General features: G+C 41.9%; 1 protein-coding gene across 1 annotated transcript; it reads left to right on the top strand.

Moving 5' to 3' along the window:
- The first annotated feature begins 53 nt into the window (after positions 1-53).
- On the top strand, positions 54-26,982 carry th (tyrosine hydroxylase). The gene is made up of 13 exons (XM_034176887.1): positions 54-216; positions 616-825; positions 2,085-2,259; positions 3,721-3,809; positions 3,904-3,971; positions 4,081-4,131; positions 7,134-7,279; positions 8,891-9,026; positions 15,174-15,243; positions 18,478-18,534; positions 18,624-18,719; positions 23,508-23,641; positions 26,727-26,982. The coding sequence occupies exons 1-13, from the start codon at positions 136-138 to the stop codon at positions 26,884-26,886; spliced, it is 1,473 nt and encodes a 490-aa protein (XP_034032778.1). The 5' UTR covers positions 54-135; the 3' UTR covers positions 26,887-26,982.
- The last annotated feature ends 15 nt before the right edge of the window (positions 26,983-26,997 follow it).

Below are 26,997 nucleotides of genomic sequence, written 5' to 3'. Positions count from 1 at the left end.
CCTGGCGGTGGTTACAGTTCGACCACGCCCCCATTCAATAAAACACACAAACGCGGTGGGCGCACAGCACAGTCTGAGGGGAGACGCTTTGACCAAAATAACGCAGGAGACGTCAGCACCAGCTTCCAAAAAAAGATGCCGCTTTCTGGCTCTACATCCTCCGCAAAGACCATCCGCAGAGCTGCATCCGAGCTGGAGAGGTCAGACTCAATAACGGTAAGAAATATTCTCAGAGTAACTTTTATTTGATCCAATATTGTATTTAGGCTGACTGGGTGACAAGAGGGAGTCTATAAATGTGTTGGCAGTGTCATAGTTTAATTACACCCAGAGGAACACCGTTACGCATGAAGAATTTGGATAATTACGCACAAGCGCGCCTGGTGCGCACCACATATTTTACATTTATTATTTAATATTATTATGAATATCAAAGTAAAAGTCACAATGTGACCTTTACCTTGACATAAAACTAGGCCATAGCAGTTGTAAGTATTGGCTGTGGCATTGGTTAAAACTGTTCTATATGCAACGATAAATGTGCACTGTCAGTTGTCCGCCCAGTCGGACTCATTCTGAATTGCAGTTTGCATTTTGATTTCTGTTTTGGAACAGTCTCCAAAATTCGTCGGGAGGCGACAAAGTTTAATTGAAGACGCGCGCAAGGAGAGGGAAGCGGCGGCGGCGGCGGCGGCTGCGGAGGCTGCAGAAGCCAGCGAACACATCGTGTTTGAAGAAAACGACGGCAAAGCGCTTCTCAACATCTTCTTTACTTTAAAAGGCTCCAAGACACCTTCATTGTCCAGGACTCTCAAAGTTTTTGAGGTTAGACATCGCAACAGGTCGGCGGTAGCCTATATGTATAGTCAAAAATAGGTCAAACGCACAGATATGTTGATGACACCGGGCTTCGAAACATTTTGCCACTTTTTTTCATTCTTTTTTGGCGAAAATTAATAATAGCAGCTAATATTCAAATGTTGCTGAAACAATCTTCCTTTTTTCTTTTAAATTATTTTAAATTCTCTTTGGTCAAATCACAATAAAGCTTTACCCACAGATTTTGTGCAGATTCTGGTATCAATACAGGATCGTAAGAGAAGTATATGGATGGGTGCAGTGACAGATGTGAATCAACTTGGTGGTTTATAAGTGAGATAGATCTGGGACAGCTACATAAAACCCGTCAAACAGTGTTGCTTCTGCACTGAGCAGAAAAGCACCCGTCTCACTTTCATCACTGCAAAATCAGATGAGTTACTTCACCTCAAGAATAATTCACTTGCCTTTTAATATTTGGCATCATTGATTCAATTTTCAGTGCTTAATTTATTACTTTTTTAGTTGATTTGTGTTAAGTGAACGATGAAGTATTTTCAATATTGAATATACCTTTATTATCAAATGTACACAAGGCCATCATAAAATGAAACAGTGTTTCTCCGGTAACAAGGTGCTGTATATTGCATAAAAACTAAAATAATTAAATAAAACAACAACAATAACAACAGAGCTACATGTTAAAACAGTATAAAATCATGAGAAACATTAGTGATATTTAAGATACAACTGCCATTAAGATTCACGTACAACAGGCATCAGATTGAGATTAGTCTTAAAGTGCAACTGCAACAGCAGTATGAACTGCTACACAAAACATCATTTTTTTTTTTAATGGCAGAAATTTTGCTTTACATTGATGCTATGTGGGAAAATGTAAACAAGGAATTAATCCAATCATTTCTTCATGGTCTGACCCAAAAGTTGCAGTGTGCTGTGTTTAACCCATGCCGTTGTCAAACCCATTAAAACATGAAAATTTTGTTATCTCAAAGCAGAATTTGTAACAGTAAATCAACTGAACTGGCCTTGTTGTTGCAATAACTTTGGAAGGTACTGTAATTTGTCAAGCACAAGAGAAGTAAGTAATGCAGATCAGCCATTAAGATGCAGCTTCAGCACTCTGCCAGTTTTGTGCTCCACTGAATTGTATGTTTACAAGTCCATTCTCTCTGTGTTTTACACTGTATTCAACTGAGTACCACTACTCACAGCTGTGATTTGGCTTGCTGATTGCGTTTCAGACGTTTGAGGCTACAATTCACCATGTGGAGACACGGCCGTGCCGGAAGCTCAAGGACAACCTGCAGGGTCTGGAGTACTTTGTACGCTGTGAGGTTCACCTATCAGATGTAAATACGCTCATCAGCTCCATCAAGAGGAATGCAGAGGATGTTAAAACCACCAAAGAAGTCAAATGTAACTCCCTTTTCACTGCTGTTATGAAATCAACTGCTGTTAGGAAATACAATATTTATTAAAAGTAATATACAACTATAATAATTAAAAGAAAAAAAAAGTAGTAGCAGAACTGCTGTTGTCTGCAGCGGCAGACTGCTACGTGAGCACCGCCATTACTTTATCTGAATTATCAGCTCTTTAATTTGGTGTTTTTGTTGTGTACTTTTTATTGTTGACATTTTATTCTGTAATTGTTTGAGTTGATTTTGTTTTGGAGTTTGAGTCTTATTTAGTTATTATTATAATTATTATTAGCAATGAATGTCTGATTTTTATTTTTTGTGTGTATGTGGAGTATGTCGCAGGCCCTCCCAAACTACTTTAAAACAAAACAAACAAAAAGACCAGAAACAACAACAACAAAAAAACAACAGGCGACTTATACTCCAGAAAATTCCATAACTGAAAGATAAAACAGAGTTTGTAGCATTTTGTGCAGCGTTATATTAGAACAAAGCCTGGCTGTGATGGCAGCTTAAAAAGCAAACTTTTTGTGAAGTAATAGATTAATTCCTTTCTGTAATATCACACAAATTATTCACGTTTACCTGTATTCCCTCAGTGGCCGAAGGCCTGAAGGGGGGCCGTATCATGGCGATATCTGTCTGTCCCTCCCTTCATCCCAAAAAGGGGATAAGTGTTCTGAAATAAACTCCTCACATTTTTAGTAAGAATTTTGGGAAACTTGGTACAATTCTTCGTTATAGGTTGGTAATAAGCATATTATAATATTGCACAAGATTAACACATTTTGGCAGAATTATGGCCCTTGATTAACAAACCTAGACACTGCCAGTTTCATGATTTGGTGTTTGTATTCTGAAATCAGCTATCACATACCTTGAAATGTTATCAGAATGTAGCAAGTACACGATGAAGACCTTACTTGTGTGAAGCGCCTTAAGACAACTTTGTTGTGATTTGGCACTATATAAATGAAAATAAATTGAAATTGAAATTGAAAAGCAATACAAAAACTTAAATATTTCATCTGTTGTATTAAATAAAGTAGTATATAAGAGTTTTGATTTTATTTGCACAATATTTAAACACAGAAGAACAAATATTAAAAAAGACAAAAAATACGTGCCAGGAAGGAAAGAAGTTTTCAAGCTCCCATATATTTTTTTAATATGATCAAAAAAGGCTAAATGATCTGTGTGAATTCTACAACAAAAAGGAAAAACTTTTTAAAAAGGACACATTTCTATTTAGAGTAAAAATTACTCTAGTTTTTCCATCACATTGTATAATTTCATAAAGTCAACAGTTACAGGTATATAAAGCACTCTGTATTGTAAATTGATTGACATTTAGAAGCATTTAATTATTTTGCAGTATCTTTGCTTTCTGTTTTTTCAATCATTCCTAATAGTTACAAAAACAACACAAATTGTTTATTATTTTTTTCTTTGACAGTTCATTGGTTTCCAAGGAAAATTGCAGATTTGGACAAATGCCACCATTTGATCACAAAGTTTGATCCAGATCTAGATCTTGATCACCCTGTGAGTAGCTCCTTGACAATAAATTTAACATTATGATGATATGTAGGGGCCTTTATTTGATTGTGATACATACATGTAATTGCTGTTTTTGCAGGGATACCAGGACCCTGCCTATAGACAGAGGAGGAAAATGATTGGAGCAATTGCCTTCACATACAAACAGTGAAAAACACCAATACATAACTGAACTATTTAATATTGTATAGGGAAAAATGACAAACAGTAATTGATTATTACTAATTTTTGTGTGTGTGTTTATTTTTATCCTCAGTGGGGAGCCAATTCCTAGAATAGAATACACAGAGGAGGAGATTGGCACATGGTAAAGTCATTTTTTTCTGTTTACACTTAAGAACTTTTAAGACAAGTGGACTGCATTTATGGGTGATTCTTAGACTATGGGCACTTATTATGTCCTTTGATCATATTGTATGAAAAACAGAAAAAAGGGGAAATTTCACACTTTTATAGTTATCTTTACAATGAAAGTGTGTTAAGAACTTTGTTCTAGTAGTCTATGATGACTTTTTCACTTTTTTTCAGCATCATTATATGCAAATATTGCCGTTTTGTGCTTGTCCCACACCCAGACTTTTGATCTTCAATGATAAAAATGAATGGTAAAGAAACATTTTTTCTAATGTTTTAAAATATCTCTGAATAAAATATCAGTAAAATAATCAAAACATAATTGGGGTATTCAATGTCATACAACTGTTGTGATTTTTTTAAACAAAATGTAGTTGTCCCACACTATTGCCGGAATTTCCACCACAACACTGTAATGTCCCTTTAAACAGTTTGTATGAAAGATTGTTTGGGTAGTTTCTATGGAGATAAACAGTGACATCAGAACACATGTATATAGCGCCAAATCACAACAAACAGTTGCCCCAAGGCGCTTTATATTGTAAGGCAATGGTGTGGTGGAAATTACATTTACAAGGCCAATAGTGCCCGTAGTTAAAGAATCACCCTTATATAGCACTTTTCTATCTGCATCAGACACTCAAAGAGCTTTACACATCAGTGCCTCACATTCACCCTGATGTGAGGCTGCTGTCATGCAAGGCGCTCACTACACACCGCGAGCAACTAGGGGATTAAGGACCTTGCCCAAGGGCCCTTAGTGATTTTCCGGTCAGGCTGGGAATTGAAATGAGGATCCTCTGGTCTCAAGCCCAACGCTTAACTTCTAGGCCATCACCTCCCCTAAGACCTACCGCGTGCTGGGTAATCAGGAGAGTCGGGAGTTTTCCCGGTGGGCTGGTCCAACCTGGGGCTGTTGTGAGGGGGTGTTAATATATATGCATACATATATGACCACCACTGTTAGGCTACACAGCAAGACACTTGGGCTGCTGTATCTTAAAGAGAAGACATTAAGTGTTAGAAATGTTTTACAATCATGAAAATTCACAAGAAAATAACTTAAGACTGCTTCTTTTGCAATGCTGTTATCTTTTCCAAAGACTAAGGTGGGGACATACCATTACACGTTTAACACCCCTATGCATTCATTACAGTTAGTTCAGTCCAACCAAGCCCTGTGCGCTCAGATGGGACTTGTGCTACCCGTGAGTAGAAAAGATGGACAGAAAAAAGCCAGGTGGAGCTGAAAAAGCTAGATTAAGAAAAAGAAAAGCTTTGGAGGAAGATGCTGCCAAGTGTGCAAAGCTCACAGATATTTTTTCAAGAAGACAGAGCGAAGAGGGAAATGGTAAATAGGGTCGGGCATAACGGGCTACATGCCTGTTGATGCCAGGATGTCAGCCGTATCAACATTTGTAGTACAGTACCACCTCTTCCAGCTACTTACAGACTTCACTGACTTGGCTGGGCAGACACTGTACAATATTTTCAATTGTTGTGCTTGGCTCCAGCTGAAACTGTGTGACAAAACCGCAGGGGTTAAAAGTTCAGAGCGCACGATTCATGGTCTCACATTGTACAGCCTGATGCTCCGATGCGATCTGACTGTTCACATTGTACGTTCAAAAATCGCACGTCGGGGTCGCGTTTCTTTAAAAAAAAAAAAAAAATTATTTCATGCTTATCAGCGCGCACAGTGAGTGAAATCAGGTGGGGGGGGAGACTGAACATATATGCGCGCGTGTGCACACACAGCAGACAGCAACATGATTCATGAGAGGACTGTAAAAAAAAGAAAACAAACATTTATAACAGGTGTTATTACTTACACTGTTGTATAAATAAACTATATTTCATACGGAGTGTTACAGCTGTGCTCATCTGTCGTAAATCCTGTTGTGTGTGTGTGTATGTGTGTGTGTGTGTGTGTGTGTGTGCGCGCGCGCGCACATATACGTTCAGTCTCCCCCCACCTGATTCCACTCACCGTGTGCGCTGATAGACATGAACTTTAATACGATATTAGGTTATTGCGAGGGAACGCAATTTAAAAAAAAAAAACACAAGACTTTACATGAGATCACTGTTTGCTCTCTCCGGTGTTTGCGCACGCGCAGTGCGCGACATAATCAACGCGTAGACGCTTGTAGCAACCCTCACGAGTCACGACGGCCGACCAAAATAACGAACAGGTTTGATTTTCATCTGACCATATGATTCCCCATCGGGAGGTAGTCGTGAGATGTTAAACGCAGCTCGTTACTCCATGTAGACTGCACGACGCAGGGCGCACGATTAAGCTGAAACTCGGCGCGATCCAAAAAATTGTCGCACGAGTGAAAAATCGTCTGAAAAAGGGCCAAAAATCGCACAGTGTAAGCCCAGGTGGTGCACTGGTGAGTTAACAATACTGTTCTTGTTTGAACTAACTTTTTCTTTCTATTATAAGCCACCCAATTTTCACAGTCAGTCAGCACATAAATGCTGGATTTAAATGCCACAGCAGAACTCTTATTATCTCTGTGCGCTGGCGGTTTGTTAGGCCGGTTGGATATGAAACTCCCGGACTGAAAAATGTTCCCAGCACGCCCCTGCCTAAGACTATTTTTCTATTTTATTTGTGCATATGTATCCTTACACATCTGATTTTCACTGAATGCAAATCATCACACACATTTTCACCTTCCTGATCAGGGCATCAGGTCATTCGTTCCTCTGGCAACTTCATACCATTTATAAGATTGCTGGCAATGATTTGCCTTTCATGGGTATTTTGGTGGATTAGTTACAGATGAAGGGCGATATCAAAGCAGCAACGCATGACAGCTGCTTCCATGTCTTTGGCTTTTCACCTGTCATTTATTTTGTTTGGACAATTTCAGACAGAATATTTAACAGAAAACCAAAAAATTCACAAGTGCTGGAAAATAACGGTAACTTCCTTCCTGCTAGGAGGGAAGTCTACTCCACTTTGAGGGACTTATATCACACCCACGCCTGCAGTGAACACCTCGAGGCCTTCTCTCTGCTAGAAAAACACTGCGGGTACAGTCCAAACAACATCCCCCAGTTGGAAGACGTCTCAAGCTTCCTTAAAGGTAAACAGGCAGTGGTGGCAGTTCTGCTAATCCTCTAATTTTCGAAGCTAACTTTTTTGCTTTTCAGCTAACTTAAAAAACCATCAGCAGACCAGTTAGCTTCCAATAAATTTAGTTCCGACAACTTAGACCACTAATTTTTTTTTTTTTTTTTTTTTTAACATAGTTAGTAATGATGAAAAACATTTATAAACCCTGTTGGCTCCTGTCTGCTATGTATTTCACAGCAGTGAGGCAGCTAAGAGGAGTTGAGCTCAAGTCTACCCCAGCAGAAGAAGCCTGGCTGCCAGGCTGCCACAAAAAAAAAAAAAAAAAATCACTACCCTTTACAGCATACTGTGGTCCAGCCGTGAGGCTGAAATCCTCAAAAGAAAGCAGGTTTGACTTATGGTTTTGATTTATAAACCAAATTAATACAGATAGTTTCATTGCATTTATGTAAACTCTGTAATTTGTACAGAATGAAAATATAACACATATCTTTAATTTTAAAATAATGCACTAATTCTGAAGTTGTGAACATTAACACACAGAGATGCCAAACTGCATTATGGGTAAACTGAGCCTGTGATCACTGATTGGTTGATTCATTTAACCAACACAAAACTTAACGTGTGTGTTGGTTTTTACAAATAATGTGTATTCATTTCATTTGTTTAAAAAAAAAGGCATTTGCAAAACTGAAAATTCTGTTTGTTAAGTTGTGGTTCAGCCAGGCAGCAACAACTGTGTGATATGAACCGGGCATCATTCACACTGCCATTGAGTAGATGGGTCAAAATGCATAGAACACTGCTTATCTACTGGATGGCATATTGCATACTGGCATATTATGTTACTATGCTTTTTACTTTTTTATTTTTTTATTATGCTTTTTAATCTTTTAATTAATTTTATTTTGTTTTCCGAATTGTTTTGTGTGACGCACCTTGAGGTGACTCTGTTGTTATTTGGCACTATATAAAAGGAATAAATTGAACTGAAATTGAGTCTCATTTTACCCATAATGCAGTTTGGCATCTGTGTGTGTTAATGTTCAAAACTTCAGAATTAGTCATTATTTTAAAATTAAAAAATATGTGTTATATTTTCACTTTGTACAGATGACAGATGTGGCATTAATGTAGTTAAACTATCCAGATTAATTTGGTTTATAAATCAAAACCTTAAGTCAAACCTGCTTTCCTTTTGAGGACTTTGGCCTCACGGCTGAACCACTGTGTCCTGTGAATGGAAATGTTGCTTCCTTACTGCAGTGGGTAGGGCGCACAAAGACTGAAGTGCTGGCTCGTTGGTTGTGTTGGGTTTGTGATCGTCTTTGATTCTAATCAGAAGTATTGGTGGTGTTTAAACTCAAAACTGGCCTGTCAGTAGTTGATTTTACCGGAGACAATACTGAAAGTTATTGGTTAGCTGTAGCTTTTGCTAAATTATTTAGTGGTTTATCGGTTTAGCATTATAAAAGTTAACTTTTTAGTTAGCTGATTAGCAGTTATCGAAGCTAACTTTTTAGTTAGCTGTGCCCACCACTGTGAACAGGTAACCACAGATGAAAGGAATGATGTATTGTTTGGTGTTCAGTGAGTAAACTGCCTGTTCATCTTTGCACAGAACGCACAGGATTCACGCTGCGTCCAGTTGCAGGTTTGCTCTCAGCCAGAGATTTCCTGGCCAGTCTAGCATTCCGGGTTTTCCAGTGCACCCAGTACATCCGCCATTCCTCCTCTCCAATGCACTCTCCAGAACCGTGAGTACCACCTGAGGTTCCTCTTCCTGGGAGCATGCAGTTACTGTTGCCAGATTATTCCCACACACCAGGGGTTGCTTTCTGTCACACTGGATGGACAGAAATTTAACTTAACTTAATTAGCTTATAATGCGCCAAATCACAGCAAAAGCCGTCTCATGGCACTTTACATAAAACAAGTCAACATAAAATTAAAAATGAATAAAAAAAAAATCAAATACATAAATAAAAACAGAAGTAAAATAATAAAACAAATAAAAATAAAAACTATCCATAAGAAATAGAATAAAAATAGGTTTTGAGTCTTGACTTAAAAATGTCCACGGACTCAGACTGCCTCATGGTCGCAGGAAGACTGTTCCACAGGATGGGTGCACGATACGAAAAGGCTCTTTGACCTGCTGACTTCTTCTTCACCCTGGGAACACAGAGAAGTCCCACATCCTGCGACCGCAAAGCCCGGGCCGGCACGTAGAGTTGCACCAGATCAGCCAAATAAGATGGCGCCAGTCCATGAACATCCTTATAAGTCAATAGCAAAACCTTAAAATCTGCTCTCACAGAGACAGGGAGCCAGTGCAAAGATGCCAAAATGGGTGTGATATGTTCAGACCTTCTGCTACGTGTCAGAAGTCTGGCGGCAGCGTTCTGAACCAGCTGAAGACCCCTAATGCTGGACTGTGGTAACCCTGAAAATAGAACATTACAATAATCTAGTCTAGAAGAAACAAAAGCATGAATCAGCCCATAATGGCCAAAAGTATGCCATCATCAGCTTTCTTGTGTTTTGCCACTCTTTTCACTGGTAAAGATTTGATTTACACATGTTGCATTCAAACACATTAAAGGCAACACTGGCTGCCTTGACATCATATAGTATGTACATTAAAAAAGGGTTAGGCATACCCTTTAAGAATTATGCAATTCAATTACATATACATATTTCCAACTATTTACATTACACAATTTTAACATAAACAAATAAATACTTATGCATTGCCCGGGGATTGACAGGTTCTAGATTGGGTAGTGTTTATAAAGTAGGTACCTGACATTGCTGCATTCATCTTTCCCTCTTCCTGACTAGTCTCCCAGCTCCTGTTGCTGAAAAACATCCTCACAGCATGATGCTGCCACCACCATGCTTCACTGTAGAGATGGTGCCTGGTTTCCTCCAAACATGACGCCTGGCAATCACACCAAAGAGTTCAATCTTTGTCTCATCAGATCAGAGAATTTTGTGTCTCATGGTCTGAGAGTCCTTCAGGTGCCTTTTGGCAAACTCCAGGTGGGCTGCCATGTGCCTTTTACTAAGGAGTGGCTTCGCTAATTACTCCAACAATGTTAGTCCTATCAACTTTCCGTTTTTGCAGCATTCATCCTTGACCCAGAATATATAAGCATACCAAACGGCAAATGTTAGCTCTCCCCAGTTTGTCCATGATCAAAGCCATACACATGCACACGTACATGCACAAAGATGCCATTTGACTGTTATAACATAGATGGGGGACCATGCAATCTCAGTTCAGCTCAGAAATGCATATTTTGAAAGAAAATATGTTGGTGCAATGGCACATGAATGAGTTCCTGCAACCATTTGGCTCTCTTTTGACACAACATGGTGATAACAAAAGACTCATGATGGATGACGACAACGCCAAGCTCACAGTCAGGTTGAACCAGATTTTACATCTATACAACAATGTCAACGTGTTACAGTGGCACTTGGGAACGCCTGACATGAACTAAACAGAACTTGTTCAACGTGTGAAAGCAGTTAAATCCAACACACTGTTGTGTGTTGGTGGGGGCGTGGCTGGATGTTTTGGTGTTCTTTTCTTTTCTTTGCTCTCCAGGTGGCATGAGGGCTGATTTGTCTGTGAAGAAGGTGCTGGCTGAAGAGTCTTCACCCTCATCAACATCATGGAAAGCACCTGTGCTTGGTGCTCATGTGCAACCTGGACGACTTGCAGCTGAAGCAGATAATTGGATGGCGTTCTGCATTTAAGTCATGTGTGATTCAAGCAGAACTGCCGGGAACTCGACCTTGTGACGTTCGTTTGTGAGACGCTGAGGACCGCGCCTGGGTTTGACACATCGAGCCCGTGAAGCAGGGAGGGGTGAGGACACATGCTGTCAGCACACACGAAAGGTAATTAAGTGTTTAGGTACTTGTTGATAGTAATTTGGTGTTTTGTTACACAGTATACTGGAAGTGTAAAGAGAATTGCGCAGTTTGCTTCTCACTGCTGTGGCGTGAAGGATAAGTGATCCTCCACTTGTTGTGAGAAGCTGCTCATTTGCATAAAGTAAAAAAAAAGGGACACTGACCTGAGTGTGTTGTTGGCAGCGTGTGTTTATTAGAAGATATAGTTGTATCTGTTGACTTACCTCACCGTCTCTTTGCTTCACAGAGAATCAGTTTGTCGTGTCCACCTGGGGGGTGTTTGGCGGTGGTAGGAAGTCCAGGAGCGCCGGCTTTAATCCTTGCGGGCGCTGGAGAGCGAGCCACGAATCACTCCACCAGAGGGACGTTGTTTTTTATGTTTTTACACTTTTAAACACAGGTGTATAATAAATAGTTTTTGTTTGGAACCGCTTTCTGGTTATTTTTAGCGCTGGGTCCTGTCTGACGCAGGTTCGCTCCTCAATCCGCGTCGACACATAACAGAAGTTCCCGGCCATTCCATAATGGACCCAGCGGCAGAGGCGGTTCCTTTTGCCGAAAAGATTCAAGAACACTTGGAGAAAATATGGGAGCAATTACAGCACCTCGCAAATCAAATTAAACAAACAGACGCCCGTGTTACGGAGCTTGCAGCTCAAGCTGTTCCGCTTCCTGCAGCATTACGGGGCATGTTTGTAGATGGGTTAAATGAGTCATTAAAAGACGAGCTGGCGGTCCGTGATGAGCCAAACGATTTAGACGAGCTAATATCGTTGGTGATTCGTCTAGATGATTGGATGAAGGAGCGTGGACGCGAGAGAGGACGCCCATCAGAGCGGTTTTTTTTGTCTCGGGGCTTTCCCCGACACAAAGCTGGGCCACCTCTTCTTCGCCCCACTGAGGCTCCTCCGACGGGACCTCCGGCTCCTCCTATTGACGAGCCCATGCAGCTCGGACGAGTCGAGATTCCTGTATTGCCCCGACACGTAAGCGTCAAGAGAAATAACGGTGACGTAACTCCAAGTGTTCTTGGACAGGCAACAGAACCCACATAAAAAAAAAAAAAAAAAAAAAAAAAAAAAAAAAAATTTCTAGCACACGTAAATGTTTGGTTTCTTTAATCAGGGGTTATACTTGTTTGGGGAGGTAGGGGCGTATCTGGTGGAGTGATAGGCGGTCAGAAGCCCGCCTGGGCTCACTTACCTGTCAATTGTGTATGTGTTTTTAGGTATTTTCTGTTTGAGTTGTTGGGTCGTTTTGTTTTGTTGTTTTTTATTTCTCTACATTCCTAACCCCAACCTCACTTGCCCTTAGACCGCTTGTCTTGTGGGTTGTGGGGTGGTGCAGGTTGGTCACGCTGAGCATTCTCAGAAGACCTCTGCACCTAGGTGGGGGGTGTTAGAGGCGTTCTTTTTGGTTTGGTTAGGGCCCGGTTCCACTCCAGCCTCGGTGAGCCTTTGGACCGATTGTCATGGGTGTTGCCGGGGTGTGGTGCAGCGGAGACATGCCTCAGTCGGAGGGGTGGGCCGATCTGTTGCTGTTTGCCATTTCGGTAGTTCCACCCCTCCCGAGTGGCTGGGGTATGGTCGAGTTGGGGCACCGGACGTATTTCCGGTTCTCCGCTGCGCTTTGGGGTTGGAGCTGGGTTAGTTTTTACCTGTTCCCTTCTCCGGCTTACTATTTTGAGCCGTTTGCCAAAATAGAGCCGCCAAAGGGCTCTGGGAGGGACCTGGGGTCTTTCGGGGTGCCGGGGAGGGCAACGGGGTTTATGGTCGTTTTATATCCCCCCGGGGTTGTTTTTGGTTGTCCTCCGGGGGTTGGTTTTTGGTTTTATTTTGTTTCCTTCCGGGTTCCGCCTCCAGGGTTGATGGGACGGTCCTCTGGGGGGAATTGGCTTGGGACCGGCCGGCCAAGTGTGACCGGATCTGGGGTTCCGGGGTTGTGGGGAGGGTGCCTCCTGGGGTTGATGATACGGTCCCCTGGGGGGCACCGTTTCACTCCATGTATACCTGGGGACCTTTGTGGGATCACGGTTTTGGCTGTTCCTCCTGGAACTGGCAATGAAGGCCTTCTGAGGGGGGGTTGGGCTCTGCAGGTCATTCTGGGGGGGTTGTTTGTTATTTTTCTTTTATGCATCTACGTTTGTACTGTGTTGTGGGACTGTGTTGGGTTTTTGTGTTTTGGAGTTTTTCTTTTCCTCCCGGGGTTTGATGGGACGGTCCCCTGGGGAGGTTTTGGGTGGGTTTTATGTTTTTTTTGTGTGAGTGGACTTCTTCTGGGGAATGTTTTGGGGCTTTTGTTGATTCCAGCCGGCCTTCCAGCTGCGGTGCCTGTCTTGCCGTCTGCTTCCTGACGTGGGCCCCGGAGGGAGGGGCTGTTCTCGGGCCTGGTCTGTTCGGTCGCCGGGAGGCTTCCCGTTGATGGGGGGGTACTGTTGTGTGTTGGTGGGGGCGTGGCTGGATGTTTTGGTGTTCTTTTCTTTTCTTTGCTCTCCAGGTGGCATGAGGGCTGATTTGTCTGTGAAGAAGGTGCTGGCTGAAGAGTCTTCACCCTCATCAACATCATGGAAAGCACCTGTGCTTGGTGCTCATGTGCAACCTGGACGACTTGCAGCTGAAGCAGATAATTGGATGGCGTTCTGCATTTAAGTCATGTGTGATTCAAGCAGAACTGCCGGGAACTCGACCTTGTGACGTTCGTTTGTGAGACGCTGAGGACCGCGCCTGGGTTTGACACATCGAGCCCGTGAAGCAGGGAGGGGTGAGGACACATGCTGTCAGCACACACGAAAGGTAATTAAGTGTTTAGGTACTTGTTGATAGTAATTTGGTGTTTTGTTACACAGTATACTGGAATTGTAAAGAGAATTGCGCAGTTTGCTTCTCACTGCTGTGGCGTGAAGGATAAGTGATCCTCCACTTGTTGTGAGAAGCTGCTCATTTGCATAAAGTAAAAAAAAAGGGACACTGACCTGAGTGTGTTGTTGGCAGCGTGTGTTTATTAGAAGATATAGTTGTATCTGTTGACTTACCTCACCGTCTCTTTGCTTCACAGAGAATCAGTTTGTCGTGTCCACCTGGGGGGTGTTTGGCGGTGGTAGGAAGTCCAGGAGCGCCGGCTTTAATCCTTGTGGGCGCTGGAGAGCGAGCCACGAATCACTCCACCAGAGGGACGTTGTTTTTTATGTTTTTACACTTTTAAACACAGGTGTATAATAAATAGTTTTGTTTGGAACCGCTTTCTGGTTATTTTTAGCGCTGGGTCCTGTCTGACGCAGGTTCGCTCCTCAATCCGCGTCGACACATAACACACACGTCTGCTTAAGAAAACCTCATGAAACTAATAAATTTATGTTTTGCAGTTCTTCAGTAACTGTTTAAAAATAATTATGAAAGTAATATTGGTTTGAAAATTTTAGTCACTAAAAAATTATTTAATTCAATTTATAAAAGGTGTGCGTAGATTTTTAAGGAATCAAAAATAATTGGTCAATTGGCTGTAGCTTTGTTTCAGATCCAAATATGCATTATTTGTCATTATTTAATTGACAAATATGCAGGTGAAAAGTCAAGAGTTGATTTAAATCTTACATCTCTTGGCATCCAGTTAAGTCAAAGATATTGAACTGTAACAATTGTGGGACAGCATGGAAAATCTGCAGGTTGTCCTTATGCACAAAGAAAATAAGGGAGGGAATGGTAAGCGGACTGCATTTCTGTACATACTTCTTATGTACACATTTCTGTACACTGATGCCTCACATTCACCTGTTCACACACAACTCTGACAGACATACAAGCTTTACTGGCTGTGACTGGAGGAAGTAAACAAACATCTACGATTTGTTACATCAGTCACAGATTCAAGGCAGCCTAACACAGATGAAGAAGTTACGAAATCTCAGTTGACTTTCTCCGGGGATACATACCATAGATTTCATAACCTCTCTCTCTGTTTCTATTTGTCTCTGTTTCCAGTGACTGTGTCCATGAACTTTTGGGCCATGTCCCCATGCTTGCTGACCACACTTTTGCCCAGTTCTCACAGGTGGGTCCCATGTAACTGAGCCTGTCACATGCAGGGCTCGACAGTAACACTTGTCCGCTCTACACTGGAGAGTGAGCAGTATTATCAGATTAATGCTCCATGACCCTCTCATGCTTCACGTGGCAAATTAATTTTCAGGTGCATTTAAAATGAAAATTGGTCAAAAAATCAACATATTTCATTGATGTTCCTGGAGTGGCAGAAGCATTTTTCTGATCGACTGATTTAGGATAAATGAAACTAAACTGTGTAAATCTGTGCATGTTTCCCCCTCACCTCGTCTCATATGTGCGGTGTCATTGGAGTGAGCAGGCACATGCAGCTCAGTGCCTGCATTCAGCACAGAGCACAAATGTTTAAAAGCATATTATCACACTGCTTCACATTAAATACGCAACGCACCTCTATTATAATCACACACATCGTGAGCAGCGCTGCTGCTGTTTCAGAGCACAGTGCCGATGTAAAACTAATAGGTAGTGCCCCGGGGGTGACAACTTTAAAAAATATAATTTCACTCTCCTTTTCTTCAAATATGCACCACGTGAGTTTCTCTTGGATGGCACATGATGGAAACTTCTTACTATAGCGCATTACACATAAATAAGCAAGTTTATCTCTGTGTGGGTTTTCTTCCTGCTCACAGACTGTGACTATCTGTGATATGGGCATAGGCAGTGGGTTTAAGGGGTGGGAACAGCCCCCCAATTTGCTTAGAGCATTAAAATCCACTTTTGAAGACATTTTGCACATACTACTACTACTATAGGTGAGCCCCTTTAACTCGCGCGAGTTTAGGTCCACAAAATTGGACTGTGAGTCGACCAAAAAAAAACTTAAAATCACCTTACTTTGCCATATTAGAATAGTTTTGATCATTTGAAGTGTGATTCCTTCTTGGATGGCAATGATTTGTTCATCTGGAGTGGGTTTGGGATCTTTTTCTTTCTTCTACAGCTGCTGAGCGTCAGCGATGAGGGCTTCATACATGCCACACACGCGCCCACCATGTGTGGCAGATGTGTGTGTGGCAGGCGCGTGTATAAATTCTGGCCCAATCTGAACTGGCAGTAAGGATATAAGAGGAAGGTCACCCAAAAACTTTGAATTGTCAGAAATCGTCCACACTGACAAAGCCCTCATTGCTGACACACAGCAGCGAGAGGAGGAAGATTAAGATCCTGAACCCACTTCAGATGAACAAATCATTGTCCACACTGACGATCCTTCCCAAAAACGGTCAAATCAAAATTGACTTTTATAGGTTGTCTAAATAACAGTGTCCACAACTTGTCCACGACTAAAGCTGAATCGCGACTTATGCACATGTGTGTTAACGGGGCTCACCTGTACTACTGCTACTACTACTAATAGTAATAAAGTAAATAAAGTAAAGTAAAGTAAAAGTATTTAACAACTAAAACATTCAAATTACTAAAATGCTGAATGTCCTAGTTTTACTCCTACAATTCTGTGCTAAGTGGAATTGCGCTCACACACACAACTGGGTCGTCACTTGTGTGCACATGTACTACCAAAAAAAAAAAAAAAGACTGTGTACATCCTCGGTGGAATGAAAAAAAAATCATGTCAGAAATTAGTCCAGCTTTTCATTCTAACTTCCTGCTAACAGCCTCCAGACAGTGCAGTGGATTTGTTTTATGTGTGCTTGCGCACGCATCTGTGTGTGTGTGTGTGGGGGGGGGGGGGGGGGGGGGGGGGGGCGTGCATGTGTGCGCGTGCGTGTGTGTGTGTGTGTGCGCAGAGTGCAATGGTACCAAATGTATGGAACCAAATTTGCACTCTAAATGGAACCAAACTGCACTCTAAATGCAAGCAACACAAATGGGACGAATAATCCATGTCATGTGACATACCAATCACCAATCAAATGACAAGGATCCACTCAGCCGTTTTATAACAGCTTCTATTTTAAGGGTTCTAAGTTGGAGTAAGGTGCGATAATGCAGTCAGTTGAATGCAAAGTGGTTATCATGCGCGTGTACTTGAGAAGCCACACACTACGGGAGCCGTTCAATGAGATGAAAGAGATTCATGGGGAGGATGCTTCATCATGTGACATAGTCAGGTACTGGCATCGTCAATTCAAGTGTGGTGGGATATCAATGGAAACAGCTCTCATTCCCAGGCAACCACAGTCTGCCACTGATGAAAACAGTAATTAGAGGCCAATACTTTGGAAGATTGCTGCATAACTGTTTGCCAACTGGCCCAAGATGTCAAGATCAGCATGGAGTCTGTGGAAAAAATCATCCATGACCATATGCAGATGTTGCCTGCACGATAGATTCCCCAGTTGCTCACACCTTTCCAGAAGCCGGAACGTATCATATGGTCCCAGACTCTTTTAGCCATGTGCCAAGAAAACCAGGAGGACTTCTCTGTCAGACTAATCATGCAGGATGAAACATGGCTCCATCACTATGATACAAAGACTAAAGCCCAGTCAAAGCAATGGAAGCATTATGACTCATCACCTCCAAATAAGGCACGTGTCCAACCCTCGGCGGTCAGGGTCATGCTCACAGTTTTTTGGGACCAGGAGTAGTGATGATTGATTCCCTGGCAAAGAGTACCACAATTTCCGGGACATGCTACACTCCAGTGGTGCAGAAATTGAGAAAGACCATCAAAACTGAGAGGTGTGGCATGCCTCTACTTGCCGGCTGGTGTCTTCATCAGTGGTGGATTGTGATTGCCTGGGAATGGGAGTTGTTTCCACCAATGTCTGACCACACTTGAATTGACGTTGCTAGTGCTTGACTACATCATGTGATGGGGCATCCTCCCAATGAGTCTCTTTGATCTCATTGAATGTCTCCCTTGGTGTGCAGCCTTTCAAGTACAGGAACGTGATGACAGCTCTGCACACAACTGGCCCCCACGCCTTACTTCACTTTAACACCTGTAAAACAGAAACTGTCAGGAGTTCTGGGCTGCAAATTACCACATGACCTGCAAAGATGTGTATTATTATACATGTGCAATTGCAGCCTCCTACAATAACTGGAAGTTGGCCAGGAGAATCTTTAATGAACAGCCCTCGTATATTTGGATTATTTGGTTAAATTGGTTTATTTATAGGCAAGTAGGTCTGTACCCCAACTTGCCCGGCATGGCAAGTGACCTCTACGGCAAAACATAGAACCATGACATGTTAATTAATGTGTTTGTCTTACCTGTTTTGTTTGATTCCATTTGTTTTTGCTGCAGGAGATTGGTTTGTCTTCACTGGGGGCATCAGATGAAGACATTGAGAAACTGTCTACAGTAAGAATCTGCTGCTGCAGTCCATCCATAAAATAAGAAATTTATGTAATGACTGTCTGCTTGTTCATGTTTTTCCAACTCCTTCTCAGCTGTATTGGTTCACTATAGAGTATGGATTATGTAAGCAGAATGGAGAGTTGAAGGCTTATGGAGCTGGACTGCTTTCATCTTATGGAGAACTTGTGGTGCGTATTTGCTTGTTATTCTCCTTTATATATATATATGAGGTCTATTAGAAAAGTATCCGACCTTATTATTTTTTTCAAAAACCATATGGATTTGAATCACGTGTGATTGCTTCAGACAAGCTTGAACCTTCGTGCGTATGCGTGAGTTTTTCCACGCCTGTCGGTTGCGTCATTCGCCTGTGAGCAGGCTTTGAGTGAGGAGTGGTCCACCCCCTCAGCGGATTTTCATTGTCAGGAAATGGCAGAATGATTTGGGCTTTTTTTCCATCAGAATTTTTTCAGAAACTGTTAGAGACTGGCAGCTGGAAACCATTCGAAAAATTTATCTGGCTTTCGGTGAAAATTTTATGGGCTTCACAGAGAATAAGGACTGTTACTACAGCTTTAAGGAAGGCTTTAAGGACACTCGGCGCGCCGCGCTCCGTGCCGCCATCGAGAGCCACAAACCACCAGATCATTTCTAAACGGATGGCTCTGTGGAGCCGGGACCATCGTGTGCACTTGAGGCTTCATCACGACGTTGCTGTGCGCCATGCGGCACTGCCGCAACACGCGAAGCCTCCGCTCCTCTTTCCATGACAAAAACTCCTCTAACAGTGGAATGTGCCATTCATTTCCAAACTGGACGCTGTGTTTTATCCGGGACGTCGTCTGACTAGCACAGGAATTGTGAAAAGACGTGGACAGCAGCACTTTTTCGGCACATTGAGACAGACGTGCGGAGGAATTCCGCGCGTTGCGGCAGTGCCGCATGGCGCAAAGCAACGCCGTGATGAAGCCTCACGGGACATGTTCTGGCATGTCCAGGCTCATCCACAATTTCTCGGATAATCACTCGATGGAAAAACCACCGACAGCTGTCTGAACGCCATCTCAAAGCTGTCCTGTGAGACCAAAACGGAGGTGTTCCTTTGTGTCGCTCCATCAGCAAATCGGTCGTGACGCGCGAAGCCTCCGCTCGGCTTTCCATGACAAAATCTCTTGTTAAAAGTGAAATCTGCCGGAAAATGGTTGATGTCCAGCTCTTGTGATAACCAGAGAAAGTGCACACGACGGTCCCGGCTCCACAGAGCCATCCGTTTAGAAATGATCCGGTGGTTTGTGGCTCTCGATGACGGCACGGAGCGTGGCGCGCCGAGCGTCCTTAAAGCTGTAGTAACAGTCCTTATTCTCTGTGAAGCCCGTAAAATTTTCACCAAAAGCCAGATAAATTTTTTGAATGGTTTCCAGCTGCCAGTCTCTAACAGTTTTTGAAAAAATTCTGATGGAAAAAAAGCCCAAATCATTCCGCCATTTCCTGACAATGAAAATCCGCCGAGGGGGCTGGACCACTCCTCACTCAAAGCCTGCTCACAGGCGAATGACGCAACCGACAGGCGTGGAAAAACTCACGCATGCGCACGAGGGTTCAAGCTTGTCTGACGCAATCACACATGATTCAAATCCATATGGTTTTTGAAAAAAATAAATAAGGTCGGATACTTTTCTAATAGACCTCGTATATATATATATGTATACACTCAACAAAAATATAAACGCAACACTTTTGGTTTTGCTCCCATTTTGTATGAGATGAACTCAAAGATCTAAAACTTTTTCCACATACACAATATCACCATTTCCCTCAAATATTGTTCACAAACCAGTCTAAATCTGTGATAGTGAGCACTTCTCCTTTGCTGAGATAATCCATCCCACCTCACAGGTGTGCCATATCAAGATGGTGATTAGACACCATGATTAGTGCACAGGTGTGCCTTAGACTGTCCACAATAAAAGGCCACTCTGAAAGGTGCAGTTTTATCACACAGCACAATGCCACAGATGTCGCAAGATTTGAGGGAGCGTGCAATTGGCATGCTGACAGCAGGAATGTCAACCAGAGCTGTTGCTCGTGTATTGAATGTTCATTTCTCTACCATAAGCCGTCTCCAAAGGCGTTTCAGAGAATTTGGCAGTACATCCAACCAGCCTCACAACCGCAGACCACGTGTAACCACACCAGCCCAGGACCTCCACATCCAGCATGTTCACCTCCAAGATCGTCTGAGACCAGCCACTCGGACAGCTGCTGAAACAATCGGTTTGCATAACCAAAGAATTTCTGCACAAACTGTCAGAAACCGTCTCAGGGAAGCTCATCTGCATGCTCGTCGTCCTCATCGGGGTCTCGACCTGACTCCAGTTCGTCGTCGTAACCAACTTGAGTGGGCAAATGCTCACATTCGCTGGCGTTTGGCACGTTGGAGAGGTGTTCTCTTCACGGATGATGCGAAGGAGATGTGTTGCACTGCATGAGGCAAATGGTGGTCACACCAGATACTGGCTGGTATCCCCCCAATAAAACAAAACTGCACCTTTCAGAGTGGCCTTTTATTGTGGACAGTCTAAGGCACACCTGTGCACTAATCATGGTGTCTAATCACCATCTTGATATGGCACACCTGTGAGGTGGGATGGATTATCTCAGCAAAGGAGAAGTGCTCACTATCACAGATTTAGACTGGTTTGTGAACAATATTTGAGGGAAATGGTGATATTGTGTATGTGGAAAAAGTTTTAGATCTTTGAGTTCATCTCATACAAAATGGGAGCAAAACCAAAAGTGTTGCGTTTATATTTTTGTTGAGTGTATTATACAAATAATGGATGGTAAGGAGTCCAATATAACTTTTCTTCATCCAATATTTCTCTATGTTGGACATCTTGCCGTCCATCAGTTGTTATGTTCTCCACCCCCCTCCCAAATTAAGCAAACAACAAAGAGTCAAGTAAATTAGATCAATTTATTTTGTTGTGAACAGCATATGAATGCTTCTAAAACATCAGTAGTGTGCTTGTCTACCTTCTTAGTGTTTTTGGCATCCTTGGAGTTCAATATTTCCACCAGTTCCTCCTCTGTGAACTCAGCAAACCTCGCTGGCAGACGATTTTCTGCTGTTGTTGACATATTTGTTGCCATTTTTTCAGCCAGCGTCTGTCAGCAAGTTCCTGACCGCCGCTACGTCATTAGTGATGTCATCTCATGAATAATTGTATGCCGCGCTCTCATTGGCTAGCTGTTGGCAGTAAGCTCTAATGCTATTGGTCAGTGGGAATCGATCCAATATACGAGGTCTTTTAGAAAAGTATCGGACCTTTTTATTTTTTGCAAAAACCTGATGGATTTGAATCACGTGTGCTTGCATGAGCAAACCTTGAACCTTCGTGCGCATGTGTGAATTTTTTCACGCCTGTCGATTGCATCATTTTCTGGTAAGCAGCCTTTGTGTTGGGACATGTGCAGCGTGCTCGGCGGATTTTCATTTCAAGGAAAAAGATGGAACAACTGGAGCAGCGCCGCATCAAATTTTGCCAGAAACTGGGCGACAGCCAGGTGGAAACCATTCGGATTATTCAGACGGCTTTAGGTGACGATGCTTTGGAGAGCGAGCCACGCTCCAGTCGGCCATCAACATGCTGAAATGACCAGATCATTTCAAAGTCAACGCTGTGGTGATGCGGGACCGTCGTGTGACTATCCGAGAAATTGCGGAAGAGGTGGACATCAGCACTTTTTCGGTACATTCCACTGTGACAGAAGATTTGGCCATGAAAAGAGTGGCGGTGAAATTCATGCTGCTGCTGTGTTGAAGTCTCACAGGACATGCTGGGACATGCCTCTTCAACAATTTCTCAGATAGTCACACAACTGAAAAGTCACCGAAAGCAGTCTGAATAATCCGAATGGTTTCCACCTCGCTGTCGCCCAGTTTCTGGCAAAATTTGATGGGGCGCTGCTCCAGTCATTCTGTCTTTTTCCTTGAAATGAAAATCCGCCGAACGCACAGCACATGTCCCCAGACAAAGGCTGCTTACCAGAAAATGATGGAATTGACAGGCATGAAAAAGTTCACGCATGCGCACGAAGGTTCAAGGTTTGCTCATGCAAACACACATGATTCAAATCCATCAGTTTTTTGCAAAAAATGAAAAGGTCCAATACTTTTGTAACAGACCTCGTAACTTTTGGTCCTAGCCTTTTTGGATCCCTTTGGATCCAACATAACTTTCTGGCACCAAGCATGCCAATTACAGATAAATGTGTGTGTGTGTGTGTGTGTGTGTGTGTGTGTGTGTGTGTGTGTGTGTGTGTGTGTGTGTGTGTGTGTGTGTGTGTGCATAAATATATAGCGCTTTTCCATCTGCATCAGATGCTTAAAGCGCTTTACAATAATGTCTCACATTCACCCTGATGTGAGGGTGCTGCCATACAAGCCGCTCACTACACACTGGGAGCAACTAGGGGATTAAGGACCTTGCCCAAGGGCCCTTAGTGATTTTCCAGTCAGGCTGGGATTTGAACCGAGGATCCTCTGGTCTCAAGACCAAAGCTTTAACCACTAGGCCTTGTTTCAGGGAGTGTCAGCTTTGACATTTTGGCCATGTGTATGTCACACAAAAAACATTGTATACTGTATATTTAGCAGTTGAAATTTGTTTGTTATGCTATTTAAACTCTATAAATGCAAATTTAGAAATAATGATGATTTACACCCTGCACTATGTAGAATCCTTTTCAATCCTGTGTTTCCCATGCCATGAGAAATCCCCTTGATGCTGAGTCCCACTTTTAATATGGTTTTGGTTTAAATCCTTCTCTTTTATGATCACATATAAAGCTTCAGAAATTCTTGTTCAAATTATTGACATGTTTATTTGGAATATCATGCTTTTCTACTTATGCAGTGCTCCCAGCCAACTGCTTTTTGTGATGTCCTAACTTTTTCTTTTCTCTCCACTCAGCACTCACTCTCTGATGAACCAGAGATTAGAGAGTTTGAACCCAAGGCTGCAGCGGTGCAGCCCTATCAAGACCAGACGTACCAGCCCGTCTACTTTGTTTCTGAGAGTTTTTCAAACGCCAAAGAGAAATTCAGGTAGTGTGACACACGCTTTCCTGTTTACTGTGCAACTACACACGTGCAAATTTACAGAAACATACAGTGGGAGATGTTATGTAAGGGCAAGGTCAGAGAACAGCCAGCCAGCCCTGGAGGCCGCAAGCTTTAGTAGGTCAGCCTTAACAGCCAGAAGACAGCTGTTTCTAATGTAGTCTTTCTTATTAAGGCAAAAACGCTCTTGTTTTAGCTGGCAAACACATCAGTCTTTACCCTGCAAAACAAGTAGCTTTCTAAGAATTTTGTCTCTAAAATACAACATGGCATCTCTGCCTGTCTGGACAAAAAAATGAGCAGAAAAGTTGAAGCATGGGAATACACATGTAAACACATCAAGTATGAAATATGCATGCATTATGGGTTGAAAACTGTAATCTTTCATGCTGAAAATTTTAATGCAAGACTAGTTATTGTTTTCTATGTGGGTTTAAAAAGAAATGTATACAGTACATATAAATTTTAGCTAAATATTTATGTTTTCTAAATATTAACACATTTAGGTAATTGCTTAACTAACTATTGAGTTATAAAAGTGTCAAAAGATTTTGCTAAATATTTAGGCTGATTATTTAAATATTTCACTAACTATTTAGCATTTACTGAAATATTAAGTTGACGTATTGAAATATTTAGCTAAATACTGATCCTCCAAATTATATATAATATTATAGTTTACTATTTCAACAAATATAATAATAATAATAAAAAAATAATAATAATTTTCTTTATTGTAAAAGTCAGTAAGTACTTTTGGCTGCTCACTTGTTTTCATTCAGGGTCGCCACAGCAGATCCAGGGTGGATCTGCATGTGGATTTGGCACAAGTTTTATGTCAGATGCAACTCCACATTACATGGAAAAATAATGTGGCAGTGGTGGGATTTGAACCAGGATCCTTCCACACTGAGGCCAAGTACACTGACCACTTGGCCACCAGGAACTCTACATTTAAGTTCTAATTTAATTCTACATTAAATATTTCAGCAAATCTGAGATATACATTATTATTACTGTACGTAATAAAATCATTGGCTTTTACGTATTTATTTGTCTGTCTGTTAGCAGGATTATGTCAAAACTACTGCACAGATTTTGACGACATTTTCACCACAGATAGATATTAGGCCATGGAAGACTCCATTCAATTTTTGAGGTGGTCTGGATCTGGATTCTGGATTAAGATGTCACTTTATATAGGTTTTGAAGGATTATGTCAAAACTACTTCACAGCTTCTCATCAAATTTGCACCATGGATACATATTAGGTCATGGGTATTCAACTCGTTCCAGAAAGGTTCGAGAGGGTGCAGGTTTCTTTGCAACCACCCACTTCACCGGGTGATTTCACTGATTAGCTGATTCCATCTGCTCAAAGTGATGTTAATCAGGGAAATCACCTGGTGGAGTGGGTGGTTGCAAAGAAAACCTGCACCCCCTCGGCCCTTTTAGGAACGAGTTGTATATCCCTGTATTAGGGCATGGAAGACTCCACTGTATTTTGGAGATGATCTGGATCTGGATCTAGATTCTGGATCAAGATTTCATTTATACAGGCTTTGAAGTATTACGTCAAAGTACTTCACGGATTCTCACCAAATTTGCACCACAGATAGATATTAGGGCACGGAAGACTCCATTAAATTTTGGAGGTGATCCAAATCCGGATTCTGGCACAGGATTTGTTGGGAGTGATCTGGTGTCGCCAACCAAATGGTACACCCCCTAAAAATCAGTCCGCCCTGCCTTCACTGTGCATGCATCATTTTGAAGGGTCATTTATGAGTGTCAGCAGCGATTCACCAATTATCACCTCGTTTCTGCTTAAAACTGTCTTTAGAATGATTTAAGAGGTTTTACTTTGTCATCTGATGGTTAATAATCACATTATTCCCTTTGATCGCTTTGAGTGTAGAGAGTCAGACTCAGACACATGCAGAGTGAAGGCAAGGCAGAGCAATCCGGTTGTAAAGCATCACTTGATAAATCTGTTTCCGGGTCCAAAGACCTCCAAGTTTACAATTAAAGTTATGTCTGTTTGATCCTTTTAAGGATTTACAGTTTAAGTTTAGTTTGTGTTCACATTGTGCGCAGAACTCCGTCCCTCCCTTCTCCGCCTCCACCTCCGTTAACCGCATTCGTCTGGTTCTGTGGTCAGAACACTTAATAAAACTTTTTTTCTTTTACTTTACATGTTTTATTATGCACAGGTAAAATATACATGTCTGCTTGTTAATAAAAAAATATTTATTAAAATAAACAGGACGTTAAAATGCAAACTTCAGTTTCTCCCCGAACAACATGAACAGGAAGCGATCGCAGCTCACAGCAACTCCCATTGAAAATAAAAGGGAAACAACCTGAGCGTCTGACATTTTTACATAAAACAAACGCAGTAACAATGTCAAAAAACCCAGTTAATATACCCAGGAGATTTTTAGGCACAATATACAAAGAGTTTTATGTTGCGATGTTAATGCTGTTGTCCGTGTGCAACGGTGTAAGTGCAGCCTGATCATATCGTCTCAGTGCAGTTCTCAATGTTAATGACAGCGCGTCTTTTTTTGTTTGGAGCCGGAAGTTGTAAATCACATGATGCGTTACGTCACACTTAACAACCGGATTATTGCATTGTGTTGTGGAGTCCGGATCCAGGTTAAAAATCCGGGTCATGATGGGAATCAGATATCTTTTATTTTGAGTCCTCCTCAACCCTTGGCAGACGTCAGAAATCTCTGATTGCTCTTGTTTTGCTATATATTTAGATACAACAACTTATACTTATGTAAAATACTTAAGTAAACATGTCAACAAATATGTACCAAAATATTTATTTAAATCTTTAGTTTAAGATTGAATAAAGTAATGAAATAAATATTTAACTTAATATTTAAATAAACATTTACTGAGTATCTAATTAAATCTAAGGTAGGGGATTTTTTTGGGCTGCTGTTGTTACTAGATGTAGGAATACAGCCAGTACTCCATATTAATATACCACTGTATTTTGTAGACTTTTACTTTTGGTGTTGTTTTCTGATGCCTTGGTATCCTACGCTGTGATCAGGGCTTATGTAGCCACTATCAAGCGTCCATTCTGTGTCCGGTTTGATCCATACACCAGCAGCATTGAGGTCCTGGACAACCCCGTGAAGATCAAAAGCTGCCTGGAATATTTGAAAGATGAGCTGAAGATGCTGGCAGATGCTCTCAGCATTATGTCCTAGAAGAAAGAATAATTTGTCGGCACCCTGTGTTTTCCTGAATTATCATGTTTACCTTTGTGTGCTGTACATGCAGTATGATTCTGTTTATAATGAGGTGATGTTTGTTGTGGA

This window comes from Thalassophryne amazonica, chromosome 8, assembly GCF_902500255.1.
Source record: "Thalassophryne amazonica chromosome 8, fThaAma1.1, whole genome shotgun sequence".
Classification (NCBI taxonomy): domain Eukaryota; kingdom Metazoa; phylum Chordata; class Actinopteri; order Batrachoidiformes; family Batrachoididae; genus Thalassophryne; species Thalassophryne amazonica.
The sequence above is the reverse complement of the archived record's forward strand: the minus strand, read 5'-3'. Positions and strand labels throughout refer to the sequence as shown.